The sequence below is a fragment of the Lithobates pipiens genome, unplaced genomic scaffold (genome assembly GCF_037356315.1).
Source record: "Lithobates pipiens isolate NorthernLeopardFrog02 unplaced genomic scaffold, aLitPip1_a1.2 Scaffold_8, whole genome shotgun sequence".
NCBI classification, from domain to species: Eukaryota; Metazoa; Chordata; class Amphibia; order Anura; family Ranidae; genus Lithobates; species Lithobates pipiens.
In genome coordinates, this window is record NW_027507903.1 from 230,102,263 (window position 1) to 230,119,955 (window position 17,693).

General features: G+C 42.4%; 1 protein-coding gene across 4 annotated transcripts in view; it reads left to right on the plus strand.

Moving 5' to 3' along the window:
• Positions 1–17,693, plus strand: part of PPP1R12A (protein phosphatase 1 regulatory subunit 12A) — a 228,630-nt gene that overhangs the window by 40,539 nt on the left and 170,398 nt on the right. For all 4 annotated transcript variants that reach the window (XM_077473604.1, XM_077473602.1, XM_077473605.1 and 1 more), the window contains exon 2: positions 12,518–12,648. In XM_077473604.1, the coding sequence (XP_077329730.1) occupies positions 12,518–12,648 (131 nt within the window). The remainder of the gene's footprint in view (positions 1–12,517; positions 12,649–17,693) is intronic.

Sequence of the window (17,693 nt, forward strand, 5' to 3'; positions counted from 1 at the left end):
AGAGCTGGAGGTTCGTGTTACCAAATGTTGGCCTCGAAACCTTGACCACTTGCCGACCGCTGTCAGCATATATAAGTTGGCAGAATGGCACAGCTGAGCAAAGTAACGCACCCATACGTCACTTCGAATTTCCCGTGCCGTGACTTTACCCGCAGACTCAATCGCCTCTGGGTTACCTGCGTTCGTGTCAGAGCTGAAGAACAGAGATGTGTGCAAACTTGATGGCCAACTACAAGAAATGTTTGACCTCTGTGATTGCCAACAAGTACTAAGTCATGTTTTGTGAAGGGATCAAATATTGTATTTATTGGCGTATACCACACACTTTCACTCTAAAAATCGGGTGTAAATCAATTGTGTGTGTTCTACGCCAATATTTTCTTTGCACTGCCTCGGATGGGAAGGGGGGGATGAGCGCCACCAGATTACACAGAGCGGGGATCTCCCGTTCACTCGGCTGCTGTAATACGAAGTTCTGCCTCCTCGACCAACTCCTATGATAGACGTCGCATGTCCCGGCATTGGACTAGTGTTGTGTCTAGCATAGCTGGTCCAGGAGATGGGACTTCATATTACAGAGGCTGACGAGTGAACGGGAGATCCCAGCTCTGTGTAATCTGACGTCTCTAATCTCCGTACACTGATCAGGCTACAATGGTGTGGCTGCATTGATGGGCATTGATGCATATTTTGCTTGGAAGTTCTTTATTTAAAATTAGCTTATTTTATTTTTTTCCTGAAACTTCCCTCTTTAAAATTAAGGTGCGTCGATAAATATGGTACTTATTTCACTCAATAAAATGCAAATCAATTTATTACTTTTTAAAATTAAAATTTTTTTTATTTTTTTTTGTTACGTCTCACTGTTAAAATAAACCTGCCATTAAAATTATAGACTGATCATTTCTTTGTCAGTGGGCAAACGTACAAATTCAGCAGGGGATCAATTACTTTTTTCCCCTCAATGTAAAAATATTTCTGCAATCAATCTTTGAACGGGAATATTTTGCATGTGCAGGACATGAGTATCTTTAACCGCATTGACCTCATTACCCCCTTAATGACTAGACCATTTTTTGGGACCTGGCACTTTAACTGAAAATTGCATGGTTGACACTGTACCCACAGTACATACTGCACTATAAACAAAAACATTCAAATCAAAAAAAGAAATGAAATTTCTTCAATTTTGGGCCAATATGTATTCTGCTATATATTTTTAGTAAAAAAAAAAAAAAAAACGAAGTGTCTGCAAACCATGGGATGTTAAAAAAAAAAAAAAAAATACACACGCGCGCGCCCCAGTCCTGCAAGTGTCAGATCACGTACTAGAAGTCTGTCTGCAGTGGGTGGTCAGAAAGTGTTTAAAACTATGTATAGTATTTTTAAATATTTTATGTTCAGGACTATAACAAATCGTATATATCTATATCTATATTTTTTTTTCCCCCCTGGAAGAAACATGGACAACCATAAAACGAATTCTGTATTCCATGATGAGAACTAGGAGGGCGAATAGTTTTTGCTATAACACGGGGATTGTGCGAAGCACACAGGACTTTGTGCCCCATGTGAAAGGGGCCCTTCTGTTGAGATCAGCAGGGATCTGTCCGCTGAGCCCTTATGCAGAGCAGATATGGACAGAGCCCGCTCTGCTCTTTGGATGGCCTGGAGTAAATAGACTATCTGTTTACACTTAATGGCCCTCCAATCTGATCTTCCTAGATGGATTCCCTTCCCTGTGTGTGCTTTTTTTGTTTTTGTACAGGGTTGGACTGGAGGTTTAGTTACGCACCTGGTCCATAGGGGTGAACTTTCCACCTGATAAGGTCTGCCTAATTGGTTGGATTCTTCTTTGAAAGGGCTCTTAAAGAACACCGAGGTTTATGCTAGAAAAAAAATATTCTAACCAGTAGACAGTTTCATGAAAGAACAAAGTTGTCAAAATCCTGCTTTTCATGAAGTAAGGAAAAACTTAGACAACGGGAGTGGCTATTGATATAGCATTTGACACAATTCCTTGCACATGGCTAATGTGTAAGGCTGACCATGAGTCAGTGTTTTTTTTTTTTTTTTCTTTCCCTTTCGACCAGTGGGTTAAATGAAGAAAAAAACTGACCTGATTCCCCTATTCACACATTTTGAATAGGGGAAACTTCCCCGCTGTGTCTTTGTATTCTGACAGTGATATTTTGTGCATTTTTTTTTTTTTTTATTAATTTTTTTTTAGATGCACAAAATAGACGCAATATCTATACTTTTATTTGTAATAGCACCAGAGATTGTTGATCCATGTAATATCTTATTTCTTACATAGGTTTAGAAAGGAATGTCTGCCCTTATGTTGTAAAGCCCTGCATAAACTGTTGGCGCTATATAAACTGTATAATAATTTTTCCATGATGTAGCAAATTGAACTTGGCTTTTATAGGGGGTTTTGTCTCCCTGTAGGATCATCTGTATATGGACATTTTCTTTTTAATCTTTCTGTTGGTTGAAATGGATGAACTTGTCTTGTTTTTCCAATATGGCTTACTATGTAATTGTACTATTCAACACTACTACAGTGATTATAGCTAGTAAACAATGGCTGTCATTCATGCCATTGCTTCTGTGATCACATGGTACTATGCCAAGTACAGTGAGAAATGATTGCTTCTCATTAACTGTAATAAGCAACTGTTGCGCAAAAAAATACAATGTCCAGTACGTCAGTCCAGACAGTCTCAGACATACAGTATGGTATTGCCATACATGGGGCGAGAGGAAGAATGTGTTTTGGGGTGTAATTCTAGGTATGCCTTTGCTATGTTTAAGAAAAATCTTATTAACCACTTGCCTCCCTCATATGTACTGTGAAAGGTCGGCTCTATTGCACGTAACGACGTACCTGTACATCATTTTGTGCAATAGCCACTGGAGGAGCGCAATTGCGTGCTGATTGGACACGGGAGGCCAATAAGCATGTCTACCAGCCATCCACGATCGTTCCCGGGAGAGGCAGAATGGCAATTGGCGTATGTAAACAGGGCAGATTGCCGTTCTGACAGGGGAGAAGATGGAGATCTTGTGTTCCTGCTGAGCAGGAACACTGATCTATCTTTTCCCAGTTAGGGAAACCTCTGATAACTCTTTCCCTGTCAGTACAGTAACTCTGCATATTTTTAGCACTGATAACTGTATTAGTGTCACTGGTCCCCAAAAGTCGCAGTACCGCTAAACGCTGATTATTATTAGTAAAAATGTCATAAAAATATCTCATTTGTAGACTCTAACTTTGCACAAACCAATATTCGCTTATTTTCGGTAAAAGTAGCTGAATACATATATTGGCCTAAATTGATGAAGAAATGTATTTTTATATTTTTCAGTTTTTATTGGCTATGTATTATAGCAGAAAGCAAAAAGCTCTGTGGGGGGGGGGGGTTGGGGGAGGACTATTTTATTTGGGTACAGTGTCACACGACTGCGCAATTGTCAGTTAAAATTGTGCAGTGCCATATCGCAAAAATGGCCTGGTCATTAAGGGGGTAAAACCTTCCGGACCTCAAGTGGTTAAATCGACTTTTTTTCCACATTTTTCAAAAACTTGTGGCAAAAAATTAAATCTTCAAAAGACTTTCCATACTTTTTAGAAAATACCTTGTGGCGTTTGCTTTCCAAATTGGGGCCATTTTATGGATGTTTCCACTGTCCTGGGGCAAGGGTTTTGTACTGTCCTGGCATTTTATGGTTAAAGCAGGAGTTTAAAAAAAAAAAAAACTTAGCATTTCCGGAATGCCAGGAATGTAACGTTCACATTGGTTGATTGTGCTCTCAACCAAACTTTCAAACCATCCAATGGCTGGTGTCATAACTGATCACATGTGCATCATTATGGCAGTTGAAGAATTATTAGAGGCCAAGATGGCGGCTTCTTTGACTGAAAACGATAGGAGGGTTTACTACCACTTTAAGAAATATGCAGCTAGTACATAGGGACTGGTCAATTTAAATACATATACCATGGTTTGTAGACTCAATAACTTATTTTTACCATAGTAATGTAATATGATATATTTTGCCTTAAATGTATAAAGATTGTTTGTATAATTTCATGACAGAAAAACATATATATATTTTTTTTCTTGGCACAAAATAAACGCAGTAGTGATTAAATACCACCAAAGGAATGTTTTGTTTGGGTAGTGTTGCATGACTAATTGTCATTTAAAGTGTTACCCACGGGAAAAACGAAAAAGTGGCCTGGGCAGGAAGAGGGCGAATGATCTTGAGGTGTTTAATAAAGATTTTAAATTCGCACTGAATAAGCTGGTCTTTCGCACATTATCCTAATGGAACTCCCACTTATCCCACCCATGCTCTCCAGCCAGTTATAATGCCATTTTCAGATTTTTTTTTTTTTTTTAACGATTAAGCTTATCTGCTCCTCGCAATGCAGTATGGCAAGTGACTGGTCCTGGTCGATTGGTAACTGTGAGGAGGCAGAAATAGCCAGAACTGTCAATCAAATGTTACTACATCAGTGGGTGGTTCAGACCAGGAGTCCTACACAACGAGCAGGGATGTAATTATATTACAACTGGCTGCCATGAGCTACAGCTGGGAAGTGACAAAATCGGTGGCCATGGGGATACATGGCATAGCAGGCGCTGATCTTACAAAATGAATATAAGAATGAATGAATGATTCCCATGATCCAGATATTACACACATTTTTTTCACTGATTAGACTGGGGGGATAAAATAGACAAGATATTGGGTTAAACTTTGGAAGCACCTCCAATGATGGGGAATACATTTTTTACCCAGAGTTCCGCTTTAAGTATTGACTTCAAAATGACGGGGTGAAGAAGCTGCAGTCTTTACACCCAAAAAAGAAAAGTTGAGGACAAAGTGTAATTTTAAAAACTTTCCTTACCTTTTTTGGCAGGACTTTTAGAATTAGTGTTTTTTTTCCAGACAGGTTGCATTTCAAACATGATTTAGTTAGGCCTATACCTCCATGACTTTTAATAGCACAAATTTGATATTTGTGCATATTGCACCACATTGTACTTGACTAAAATGTTGTCTTTTTTTTTTTTTTTTTAATCAACTTTTGTTCTAATATATTGGGGAAGGTCAGTGGTGGTCTAGTGACGAGTTAGTTTAGTTGTCAAAACTAAATACAATACCAAAGTAAACTAATCTTTTCCCCCTGAAAAGAAGCACACACTAGCTAACCACATAATGACTAGTAAAAAATGTTTGAGCTGTTCAGGCTGATTATTGCCAAATAAGGCACAATTAGCTGACCAAATTTGGTCAAATAACTGAAGACGGCTACTCCTGTGCCTTGTAATGTGCAGCATGCACTGTTCATTCTCTCAGGAACAGCAATGCTATGTGTATTACAGTATGGAATACAAATTTTCATTGCTACTTACCTTGACTTTAAAGCTTGCCATGGTTTTCATCTTAATATATTTTCTTTTTGCCATAACAGTGTCTCGGTCTTGTTGTAGATATCATTTAATTCTTATAAAAGTCCTCTAAAATATAAAGCTGGCCATACACTTAGAGATTTCCTCAGGGATCACCTGAATTTTGGTTGCTGTGTGATCGTTCCCACTTGACAGAACTTGATTGTTAAATCAACTTTTGAGTGGATGTTTTTCTTAGCGACTGCACCCAATTGGTGTGGAATTGTCTGTATTTTTTTTTTATTTTTTTTTCCGTTCAGTCCAATGACTGAACAAAAAAATGGCAAGCTTAAAGCGGTATACCCGCAAAAAAAAAACAACCTGTAGGCCAAAGGCATCGATGTGCTAGTATACTAGTTTATTATGAAATACCTTAGAATGAAGCCCCCGCGTTGCATCCTGGTCAACGTGAGGAAGCTGACATTTTCCCCTCTGCGTTTCTAACTCTGGTGGTGGCTCAAGGCCGCTCAGAGCATGCGCGTGGGAGTCATCTTCTGTTCTGGCACGGTACGCCAAACCTTTAGTGCAGATGCGCCACTGATGTCAGTGGCTTCATGCAGGGTGGATATCTCCTAAACCGTGTAGGTTTAGGAGATATTCATTTTACCTACAGGTAAGCCTTTTTATAGGCTTAATTGTATGTAAAAAGGGGTATTCAACCGCTTTAAAGTGTTACTAAACCCACAACAGTAAAATCAGTCTGTGTATGAAGTAAAGCATGCTTGTTTCACGCACTGTGGAACTTAAGGGGTTAATTCTCCACATTGTGTTTAAAAAAAAATGCTGTTTTGATTATGTCTTCGCTGATCTTCCCCTTCTTCCGCTGTCCCAATCCATCTCCGGATAAGACCGTGCATTTGGAGTCACTCTGCACTTTGTGTATTGCTAAAGTTTTTTTTTTTTTTTTTTTTTTTTTTTTTTCTTGGGAGGGTGCTTGTGATCAGCACAGAGCCAATCAGCACTGACCAGACAGAAGATCAGGGGTCCTGCAGTCCTTTAAGCTTTAACCGCTTCAGCCCCGGAAGATTTTACCCCCTTCCTGACCAGAGCACTTTCGCGTGGTCGTGTGCCATGGCTCCCAAACAATATTGACGACTTCCCCCCCCACAAATAGTTTTCTTTTGGTAGTATTTGATCACCACTGCGTTTATTTTTTATTTTTTGTGCTATAAACAAAGCAACAATTTTGGAAAAACATTGTTTTTTACATTTTGCTATAATACCCCCCATAAATATATATAAAAAAACGTTTTTTCCCCTCAGTTTAGGCCGATACGTATTCTTCTAAATATTATTTGGTAAAAAAAAAATCGTAATAGGAGTATAGTTTGTGCGAAAGTTATAGTGCTAACAAAATAGGGGATCGTTTTTTTTTTTTGTAGTAATGGCGGCGATCGGCAATTTTTATCGCGACTGCGAAATTATGGCGGACGCATTAGACATTTTTTACACATTTTTGGGACCATTACAGCAATCAGTGCTATACAAATGTACAGATTCCTGTGTAAGTGACACTGGAAGTGAAGGGGTTAACCACTAGGGGGCAGTGTAAGAGTTAAGTGTGTCCTGGGGAGTGATTCTAACTGGGGGCGTGGCTACGTGTAACGTCACTGATCTCTGCTCCCGATCAGAGATCAGTGACACTATCACTAGACAGAACGGGGAGATGCTTATTTACATTAGCATCTCCCTGTTCTTCCTCTCCGTGAAGCGATCGTGGATATCCCTGCGGCGATGGAGTCCGCGGACCTGTGACCCAACTCAGAGGTCCCGGCTGGCATGGTAACAAATTTAAAGGGACGTACAGGTACACCCATTTGCCCAGCCGTGCCATTCTGCCGACGTACATCATCGTGCCCTGGTCGGGAACCGGTTAACCAGACACTGATAGACGTCACAAGACCTTCTATGTACTGCTAATGAGAAAAGGTATTTTGCAGTTTATATTTACTAAAATAATTGCATTTCTGTGTACTATGGGAAACCAGATATAGTGAGTACAGGGTCCCGGGTTTATTAACACTTTAAGAGTTAACTAGTTAAAGTATCATCTGCAATTGCTACACAAACCATGTTACAGTTTTTAGTAATGTTTTGATTCCCACAATTTAAATCTAATTACAAAGTCAGGCAACTGATGGTCAAGTTTAGTTTTACTTTCTTTTGGACTAGACATACTGGAATTTGTAAATCGGAACACAATGGAGTTTTATTCTTTTTATTTTTATTTTTTTAAATGTTCAATTGATTTAAAGCTTTGCATACAATTTTTTTTGTAAAGTCAAATTATTTGATCCCCTGCTGATTTTGTATGTTTGCCCACTGAAAAGAAATGATTAGTCAATAATTTAATGGTAGGTTTATTTTAACAGTGAGAGGCAGAATAACAAAAATCCATGATTTGCATTTTTTGTGATATAAGTATTCCCCTATAAATGAGCAAGATTTCTGGCTCCCAGGTGTCTTCTATACAGGTAACGAACTGAGATTAGGAGCACTTTCAAAGCGATTGCTCCCAATCTCTGCTTGTTACCGGTATAAAAGACACCTGTCAACAGAAGCAATCTATCAGATCCCAGCCTCTTTGCAATGGCCAAGACCAAAGAGTTGTCCAAGGATGACAAGATTATAGACCTACACAAGGCTGTAATGGGCTACAAGATCATCGCCAAGCAGCTTGATGAGAGGGTGATGACAGTGGGTGCGATAATTCACAAATGGAAGAAGCCCAAAATAATGGTCAATCCCTCAGTCTAGGCTCCATGCAAGATCTCACCTCGTGGAGTTTCCATGATCATGAGAACAGTGAGGCATTGGCCCAGAACTACACGGGAGAGTCTTGTCAATGATCTCGAGGTATCTGGGACCATAGTCAAAAATAATTGGTAACTCACTATGCAGTAAACGACTGAAATCCTGCAGTGCCTGCACTGTCCCTCTGTTCAAGAAAGTACATATACTGGCCCATCTGAGGTTTGCTAATGAACATCTGATTCAGAGGAGAACTGGATGAAAGTGTGTTTGTTTTTGGTCAGAGGAGACCAAAATAAAGCTCTTTGACATCAACTCGTCGTGTTTGGAGGAGGTGGAATGCTGCTTATGACCCCAAGAACACCATTCCCACCGTCAAACATGGAGGTGGAAACATTATGCTTTGGGTGTGTTTTTCTGCTAAGGGGACAAGGCAACTTCACCGCATCAAAGAGACGATGGATGAGGTCATGTACCATCAAATCTTATGTGAGAACCTCCTTCCCTCAGCCAGGGCATTGAAAATGGGTCACAGATGGGTATTCCAGTATAATTATCCAAAATACTTAGCTTAGGCAACAAAGGAGTGGCTCAAGAAGAAGCTCTTTAAGGTCCTGGAGTGGCGTAGCCAGTGTCCAGACCTTAATACCATAGAAAATATGGGAATGGAGCTGAAGGTTCAAGTTACCAAATGTCCACCTTGAAACCTTAATGACTTGGAGAGGATTTGCAGAGAGTGGGACAAAATCCCATGTCAAAAATAGGATGTGTGCAAACCTGGTGGCCAACTACAAGAAACGTCTGACCTCTGTGATTGCCAACAAGGGTTTTGCCACCAAATACCAAGTCATATTTTGCAAAGGGGGTCAAATACTATTTCCACTCATTAAAATGCAAATCGATTTATAATGGTTTTGAAATGCATTTTTTCTGGATTTTTTTTTTTTTTGTTCTGTCCTTTACTTAAAAAAAATCAAAAAATCAAAAACTACCTTTTAAAATGATAGACTGATCCTTTTTGTCGGTGGTCAAACATACAAAATCAGCAGGAGATCAAATACTTTTCTCCCCCCCGTACCTTGTAAAAGCAGTGGTGACATCATCACTGGGCTGCATATAGCCTGTTTTCATATTAGAGCTGTAGCTGGGATCCAACCAGTCTCCCATTTCAGAGGTCTTCACAAAGACAAAGAGCTGTGGCCTTTGTATTACAGGAAACTCCTGCACAGAGGCAAATTGTAGTAGTTTCATATTGGTTTAATGCACTTTGACTGTAGGTGCGTTACCATTATGTGGGTTCACCAGACACAAATGAGGCAGTTCCACTGCTACAGGTGATCCCAACCCATACACAATTCCAGGTGCAACTACTTTATATCCTCTGAAGGAGCTGATGTCTGTCCTTGGAGTCTCCTTCAGCTCTTGTGAGGCACAGACTTCTTCCATAACCTTGGAGGCCTATACAGCAACTCAAGACCTTGTTGCCAGGTCCACCAATTTCCTTGCAGATATTGGCCATGTAACCTGTAAGCTTTCTGGTTCTGAGTCCCAACATTTTATCTCTGAAAAGTGTTTGCGGCACCAGTCTCCTGCTGTCACCTCAGAATTGCAAAATGGTGCTTTGGCCCTTATTGATGCTGTACATTCTACATTGTGTTTAGATGATCAGCCTGGAGTCTTTTAGAACTCCAACACCTAAAAGACCTTTAAACTACACCCACCATTGAGATACTCCTCTGTGGACTGAAGGGTCCTGGGAGCTTGCCCTTTTGAGAGGGAGTTTGTTAAATGATGGTCTAGTCCTACTGGACCAACGTAACAGGAAAACTACTGGACAAGTAGGTTTGCTTGATTTTTAGACGAGGCTGCGGCATCTGGCCTTGCGTACTAGGCCAAAGCCGCGGCCTCGCCTAAAAACTCCTGCCCGCAGCACCACTTTAGCGCCGGTCCTGGTGAAAAAAAAAAATCGATTTGAAATTTTGAATCTATTTGACCTCAACTCGATTCAAGAGTTAAATCGTTTTTTTTTTTTTATAGCGCTGATCACTGTATAAATGACAATGGTCCCTAAATGGGGTCCGATGTGTCCGCCATAATGTCACAGTCCCGATAGAAATCGCAGATCGCCACCATAACAAATAAAAAATAAAAATGCTATAAATCTAGCCCATATTTTGTACACACTATAAATGTTGTAGACGCCAATCAATATACACTTTATTGCGATTTTTTTTTTTTTTTTTCCCCCCTTCCCCAAAAATATGTAGAATACATATCAGCCTAAACTGAGGAAGAAAAAATGTTTCTATATTTTTGAGGGATATTTATTATCGTAAAAACAAAAATGTATTTTTTTTTGGTTTATAGCACAAAAAATAAAAACCGCAGAGGCGATCACATACCAAAAAGCCTATATTTGTGGGGAAAAAAATACCTCAACTTTGTTTGGGTACGACTGCACAATTGTCAGTTAAAGTGACGCTGTGCCGAATCGCAAAAAGTGCTCCAGTCAGGAAGGGTGTAAATCCTTCCGGGGCTGAAGTGGTTAAGGCCTCCTTTTAGAGCCGGTTCACACAGGGGCAACTCGGGATCTGACTTCAGGTCACCCCAAGTCGCGCTGTTGAGAAAATCAATGTTAGTTAATGGAGCCGCCTTAATGTACACTACAGCAGTCGCTCCGACTTCAAAAAAGGTTCCTGTAATACTTCAATCCTACATCTAGGTGACTTGTACCCACTGATTTCAATGGAAGTTAGATCTCCATCTATATTGAAGCGACCGTGTCGTCTCTCACATAATTGGCTCTCGAGAGGAACTCCAAGCCAAATTTTAAATAAAAAATACGGCATGGGTTCCCCCTACAGGACATACCAGATCCGACTTCAGGTCGCCCCTAGTCGCCTGAGGTCGGACAACATGTAAAAATCAATGTAAGTGAATGAGAGCCGTCTTAATGAACACTACTGAAGTCGCTCCGACTTCAGAAAAGGTTCCTGTACTACTTCAATCCGACTTGTAGGCGACCGGTACCCATTGATTTCAATGGAGGTCGCCTCAAAGTCGGATCTCTATCTATACGGTTGCAACTCACACAGAATTATCAGCTCTCAAGAGGGAACTCCACGCCAAATTTATGGAAAAAAAATTGGCGTGGATCCCCCCTCCGAGAGCATACCAGGCCCTTAGGTCTGGTATGGATTTTAAGGGGAACCGCCTACACCGAAAAACGGTGTGGGGGGTCCCCCAAAATCCATTCCAGACCCTTATCCGAGCACGCAGCCTGGCCAGTCAGGAAAGGGGGTGGGGATGAGCAGTGCTTGCCCCAGGACTTAACGGCATAAGGGGCAGGGTCACCGTGACCACGCCCCATAACTATATAAGTCGCCATGCATGTCGCACAAGCTAGTACAGCGGAAGAGCATCGTGTCAACATCGGAAGAAGAAAGAAGAGGGAAGGAGGACAGAGAAGACTGGGCTTCTCTGCTAGTAAGAGCTGGAAGTAGATAGCTGAGGAGCCAGCATAAGAACCGGAGAGTGGGAGAAGAGGCCGAACAGAGCGGAGAAGTCAGAAGAAGACCCCCAGAGTTGATAAAAAAAATACAGGTTTTTAAAGTGACACTAGCCCCCATCCCCCCCCCCCCCAGGTAAATGGGTAGGGGTATGATGTACCCCATACTAATTTACATAGGGTGGGGGGGCCGGGATCTGGGGGCCCCCTTTTTAAAGGGGGCTCCCGGATTCCGATAAGCCCCCCGGCCGCAGACCCCGACAACCAACAGCCAGGGTTGTTGGGAAGAGGCCCTTTGTCCTCATCAACATGGGGACAAGGTGCTGTGGGGGGGGGGGGGGCGCATGCTGTATTTTCAGCGTAGGGGGGTTCCCCTTAAAATCCACACCAGACCTAAGGGCCTAGTATGCTCCTGGAGGGGGAACACATGCCAGTTTTTTCATTTTAAAATTTGACGTGGAGTTCCCCCTCGAGAGCTGATAATTCTCGGATTTGTCCAAAGTTGCCTGGGGCGACTTAAAGTCGTGTTGTAAGTCGCCCCAAGTCATGTTGAAGTGGCTCCAAGTCGTGCCCAAGTTGCCTCCAAAAGTCACGCTGGAAGTCGTGTTGCCCCTGTGTGAATGGACTCTTACTGTTCAGCAGTGCTATATGCTAAAATGTTCTGAAACTATTTTAATTGCATTTGAGATCTTGTATTAATGGGACCAGCTGTGCAATTTGGTATAGAATCTACTTGCACTTGAATATGGGTAAAAAATTAGTTTTGTTTTAATATTTTTCTTTTCTTTTTCAGGCTTGCATCGATGATAATCTTGAAATGGTCAAATTTCTTGTTGAAAATGGAGCCAGTATTAATCAACCAGACAATGAAGGTTGGATACCACTACATGCCGCTTCTTCCTGTGGCTATCTTGACATAGCTGAGTGAGTCTTCTGTTTTTGCATTTTTCAATTGAGTAAAAGTTTAAATGGTGTTTATTTTTAACCCTTTCGTTGCCAGAAGAGTTTAGCGTTTTGTTTGCACACATTTAAAAATTTTAGGCCTGAAGATTGGATAACCACCCAAAATGTATTTTTCTGAAAGCAGGCACCCTAGAGCAGGGGTAAGGCAACCTTTTTTGAGAGTTGGAGATCAAAGATCACCGGGGTGTAATGTAATCTAATTTTTTTAATCCCCCGTGTCTTCGGGGAGTAATTGGTTACCCCCACAGGTCTCATGCTGGAGTTCAATATGAACACAGAACATCTCTGGTACTGCAGGCTGATTTTCTTTACTAGTGGCTATCTGCTCTGACTTCTGGCCAGTGCTTGTAGCATGCAGGGGTCAGTAGCATGTAGGGCAGCATGAAGTAGGGCATGGTGCTGGAGTGTTAGGAGGGCACATCATTTATTTATTTTTTATTTTTTTAATGCAGCGAAGGTGCAGTGTTATGGATTCCTGCTGGGCAGTCCTCTCACTTTTCACATGGTTATCGCTGGATCGAGGGGGGGCAGTGGTGATGAGCGTGCAATATCCATATGAAGAGCTCAGGCATGTTTGGAGAAGAGCCTGAACCCACCCAAGCTATTCTGGATGCTTTCCCCTCCCACAGCCGCATGTATGCAAGGGGCAGGGCTGCCTCTGCAGCCCTAAATTGGGCGAGCATGCACTGCTCTGTGCTATAAACAAACCCGACAATTTAAAAAGCTATTTTTTACATTTTGCTATAATAAATACCCCCCAAAAATAAGAACAATTTTTTCCTCTGTTTAGGCCGACATGTATTCAACATATTTTTTTGGTAAAAAAACGCAATAAGCGTATATCGATTGGTTTGTGTAAAAGTTATACCGTCTACAAAAAAGGGATAGTTTTATAGCATTTTTATTTGTTTTTTTATTAGTAATGGCGGCGATCTGCTATTATCGTGACTGCGACATTATGGCGGACTCTTTTGACACTATTTTGGGACCATAGTGCATTTTTATAGCACTGAGTGCTTTATAAATGACAGATTACTGTGTACATTACACTGGCAGGGAAGGGGTAAACCACTAGGCCACGATTGCGGGGGGCTTAAGCGTGTCCTAGGGAGTGACTCTAATGGGGGGGAGGGGGTGGAAATGGTCTACTAACATGACAGCGATCACTGCTCCCGATGACAAGGAGCAGTGATCTGTCATCTCATTAGGCAGAACGGGGAAATGCCTTGTTTACATATGCATCTCTCCGTTCTTCCGCTCTGTGACATGATCGTGGGCACCCGGCGAACATAGTCTGCAGGACCCACAGTCACGGAGCATGCGGCATGCCCACAATGCTGCATCTTAAAGGGGACGTACCTGTATGCCCATTTACCCAGCTGGGCCATTGTGCTGACGTATATCGTCATGCACTGAATAGCAAAGGGTTAATATTTCACAATTTAAAAAAAACATTTTTTGCACTTACTGTGTGTGTGGTGTTTTTTTTTATCACACAGGGGACAAAGTGTCTGTTACCGGTGGGTGCAAATAATCCGACACCCCTATATCTGAAAGCCAGAAGTCTGCTTGTCAGATGTACACACAATCCCGGTGGCTGCAGCCTTCAGGAGTGTGTGGGGGGGGGGGAAAACCCCATCCGTTCCATACGATGTACGGACCTGGCAGTCATCTACTACTATGTTCATATTTTACTCATTGCAAATTATACATAAAGGTTGAAAATGCCTTCCTAAGTCAATCTGAGCCCTGCGCGCATGACCTAATTCAGTCACTAGTGTGGTATTGAGTGATAAAATTCATTGCACACTGTAGGGCAGATTTTGGTTTCATCTGTTACATTTTGTTCCTGAAGGACTGTGATAACCTGTATTGTATAAAACGCCAGTCTAGCTTTTTAGTGTAGGTCTCTTTTTCAAATTGAGTCGCTCTTCTTCAGCAGGGGATCTGTGAATAGATCTTTTTTACATCTGTGCCTGTTCAATTTGTGTCAGCATTTACACCACAGACCCGTGATAGCTCTATGGGTGGCCAGATGTAATCATATTTATGTACAGAAAATACTTTTTTTTTCTTCCTCCCATACCTGGGCAGACTCTGAGGTAGGCGCTTACTTGTGTCCAATTACACATTTTTTAGCCTGCCCCCTAATGCTGCATGGAGCTTCTGATCTGGTCCACCTAGTAAACTCACAGGTGGACTTGATCAGAAAGCCTGCTGTGAAAGGGCCCTAAATCTGGCCGCAGACTGTTTTGACTCTCAGCCGGTTCAGCAAGGACCGGCCAAGATTTGACCTGTGTATGGGCAGATTGATTGTACCCAAGTTGATGCATCAACTTGGGTACAACCAGCCTGTTGGTATTTTCATGTGAATATTGCCAGCGATTATAGCTACTAGCAGTAATCGTTGTGTGCTCTCCTGCTGGGATGGCTCCCCATGCCCCGAATACAATAGTTCCATGGGATATATTCCCTCAGCAACACTGACTGTGGTTGCAGAAATAAAAATCGCTTAATCTACGGCTGGCTTCAGAAGTGGGGATTTCAATTACACTTTGGTGCTTTTTTGAAGCTTTAATGAAGCTTGGCAGATGCACTGTATGCGTGTGCTATCTCATACCTGCAGTTTCTCCAAAGCAAAGCTAAATTTAAGGCCTCTCAAAAGCTTCAAGTGCTTCAAGCGAGCTTTGTCATAGACTTCTGTGGAGGCTTTGAAGCACCACTAAACTGACATGGCGTATAATTTTTGAAGCAAAGCAAACAGTGTGAACAGAACTGTAAGCTAACCCTTTTATTTAGTGACAGGTGCTTTGACATTCAGAGTGCTTTAACCACTTAAGCTTCAGCCAGTTTCAAACCCCCACTGCCCCCCCCCCCCCCGCCTGACCAGGGCATTTTTTGCTTTAACTGATAATTGCGCAATCGTGCGACTAACCAAATAAAATTGTTCCGTTTTCCCCCCCACAAATAGAACTTTCTTTTGGTGGTATTTGATCACCTCTGCGGTTTCTATTTTTTGCGCTATAAACAAAGACTGGGCATTTTATTAGAAAAATATATATATATTTTTTACGTTCTGCTACCAAAAATGAAAAATACACTAGGCCGAAAACCGATACCGAAACAGCACCGATACCGAAAATGGGGGTCAGAGACTGGCGGTGTGGTACGGGAGGGGGTCAGAGACTGGCGGCGTGGTACGGGAGGGGGCCAGAGACTGGCGGCGTGGTACGGGAGGGGGCCAGAGACTGGCGGCGTGGTACGGGAGGGGGCCAGAGACTGGCGGCGTGGTACGGGAGGGGGCCAGAGACTGGCGGCGTGGTAAAAGAGATGAGGGTGTTGTCCCCTGTGCAGCCAGTGTGGTGTTTGTCCCCTGTGCAGCCAGTGTTGCAGCGAAGAGAGAGGAGAGCCGCCTCCCCCGTCGCATTCAGCCCCTCCCCCTCGTCCGGGGAGCTGTGATGGACAGATCACCCATCGCGCCACGGGGGAACACATAGCTATTGAAATTAAAGCTGTGATGTTCCTGGCTCTCTACTGAACCAGGCGGCGGAGGCGGCTCTCCTACGTTATAGATCTCCCATGATGAGTGGCACCGCCCAGGCACCGCCCCATTTTCGGCTTAATTATCGGCCATTTTTTCCTTTCAGCAAATTGCCGAAAAGGGCATTTTCGGCCGATATGTTTCGGCGGCCGAAATTTCGGTGCATCCCTAAAAAAAAAAATCCAATAAAAAAATCGAATTTCTTCATGTTTTCTGCTAAATGTTTTTAGTAACAAAATGCCAATAAACATATCTTGATTGGTTTGCGCAAAAGTTATAGCGTCTACAAACCTGTGGGATATATTTATGAAACTTATTTAAAAAAAATTTTTCTACTATAGTTTCCTCGAAAATAAGCCCAGGTCTTATATTAATTTTGGCAAAAAAGACTCAGGGATTATTTTAGGGGCAGATCTTATCATGCCATGTGCTGTCTCCCCCCCCCTGCTTGTCAGGAATCCCCTATGGAACCATGTAAAAGTGCTTGTAAAATTCTAGAATACACTCCATTACAACACCACATAATACAAAATGTTTGTCTCTGCAATCCAATTGTGCCACATACCTTGTTATAGCGGTGGGGGCTTCTGTAACTCACCGGAGCGCTCGTTCTGACCACTGCAGAGGGGTGCCTGAGATTCCCCCGCTGACAGTTTGCAGAAGAGAGCAGCGAGAGATCGGCTGAGCATCACTCGGCGCTTCCATGGCCTGCTGGAGCCCTCTTCCCAGCTCTGGGCACTGCAGAGTGAAGGCAGCCCGAGATCTCCTGCTGAAAGGAGAAGAGAAGAGCGTGAGCAGCTGGGAGAAGGTTGTCAGTTGGGAGGTCAGTGCTATCTGACACGAAGTGACGATTTGGGGACCTGTGACGCCAATACAGTGATCAGTGCTAAAAAAAAAAAAAAATACGGTCACTGTACTAATGACACGGGCAGAGAAGGGGTTATTGGGGGGCGATCAAAGGATTAACTGTGTTCTCTTGGAGCGTTTTTTCTTACTGTTATGGTTTAACTGTAGGAAGACAGATCCATGTTCCTGCTTAGCAGAAACACAAGATCTGTCTTTTTAGCAGAATGGCAATCTGCCTTGTTTACATAAACAGACCTTCATTCTGCCTCTCGGAGTGATTGTTGGACCCGCTGATTTGCTCCCACTGTGTCCAATGGAGCAGGACGCTAGCAGCACGCGCGCTCAGACATGAGCGCTTAAGGGCAACCCTGCCTCACTATATGTACATGGGACGATCCTTAATGGGTTAAAGCCTTGATCTTGAAGGTCAGCCAGGGGTTAGATTTTAAAGTGGAAGGAAAGGCCTCACCAGAAATAAGCAGTAATCAACTATAAATCCCCATTTCATTAGATCCGTATTGTTCAAATTTTTAAAAATTGCTTCCTTTTTAATTTTTGGATCACATGACCTTTTATCCCTCTGGTTTTTCTGCTGCTTACGGCTAGGCGTGGGCATGGG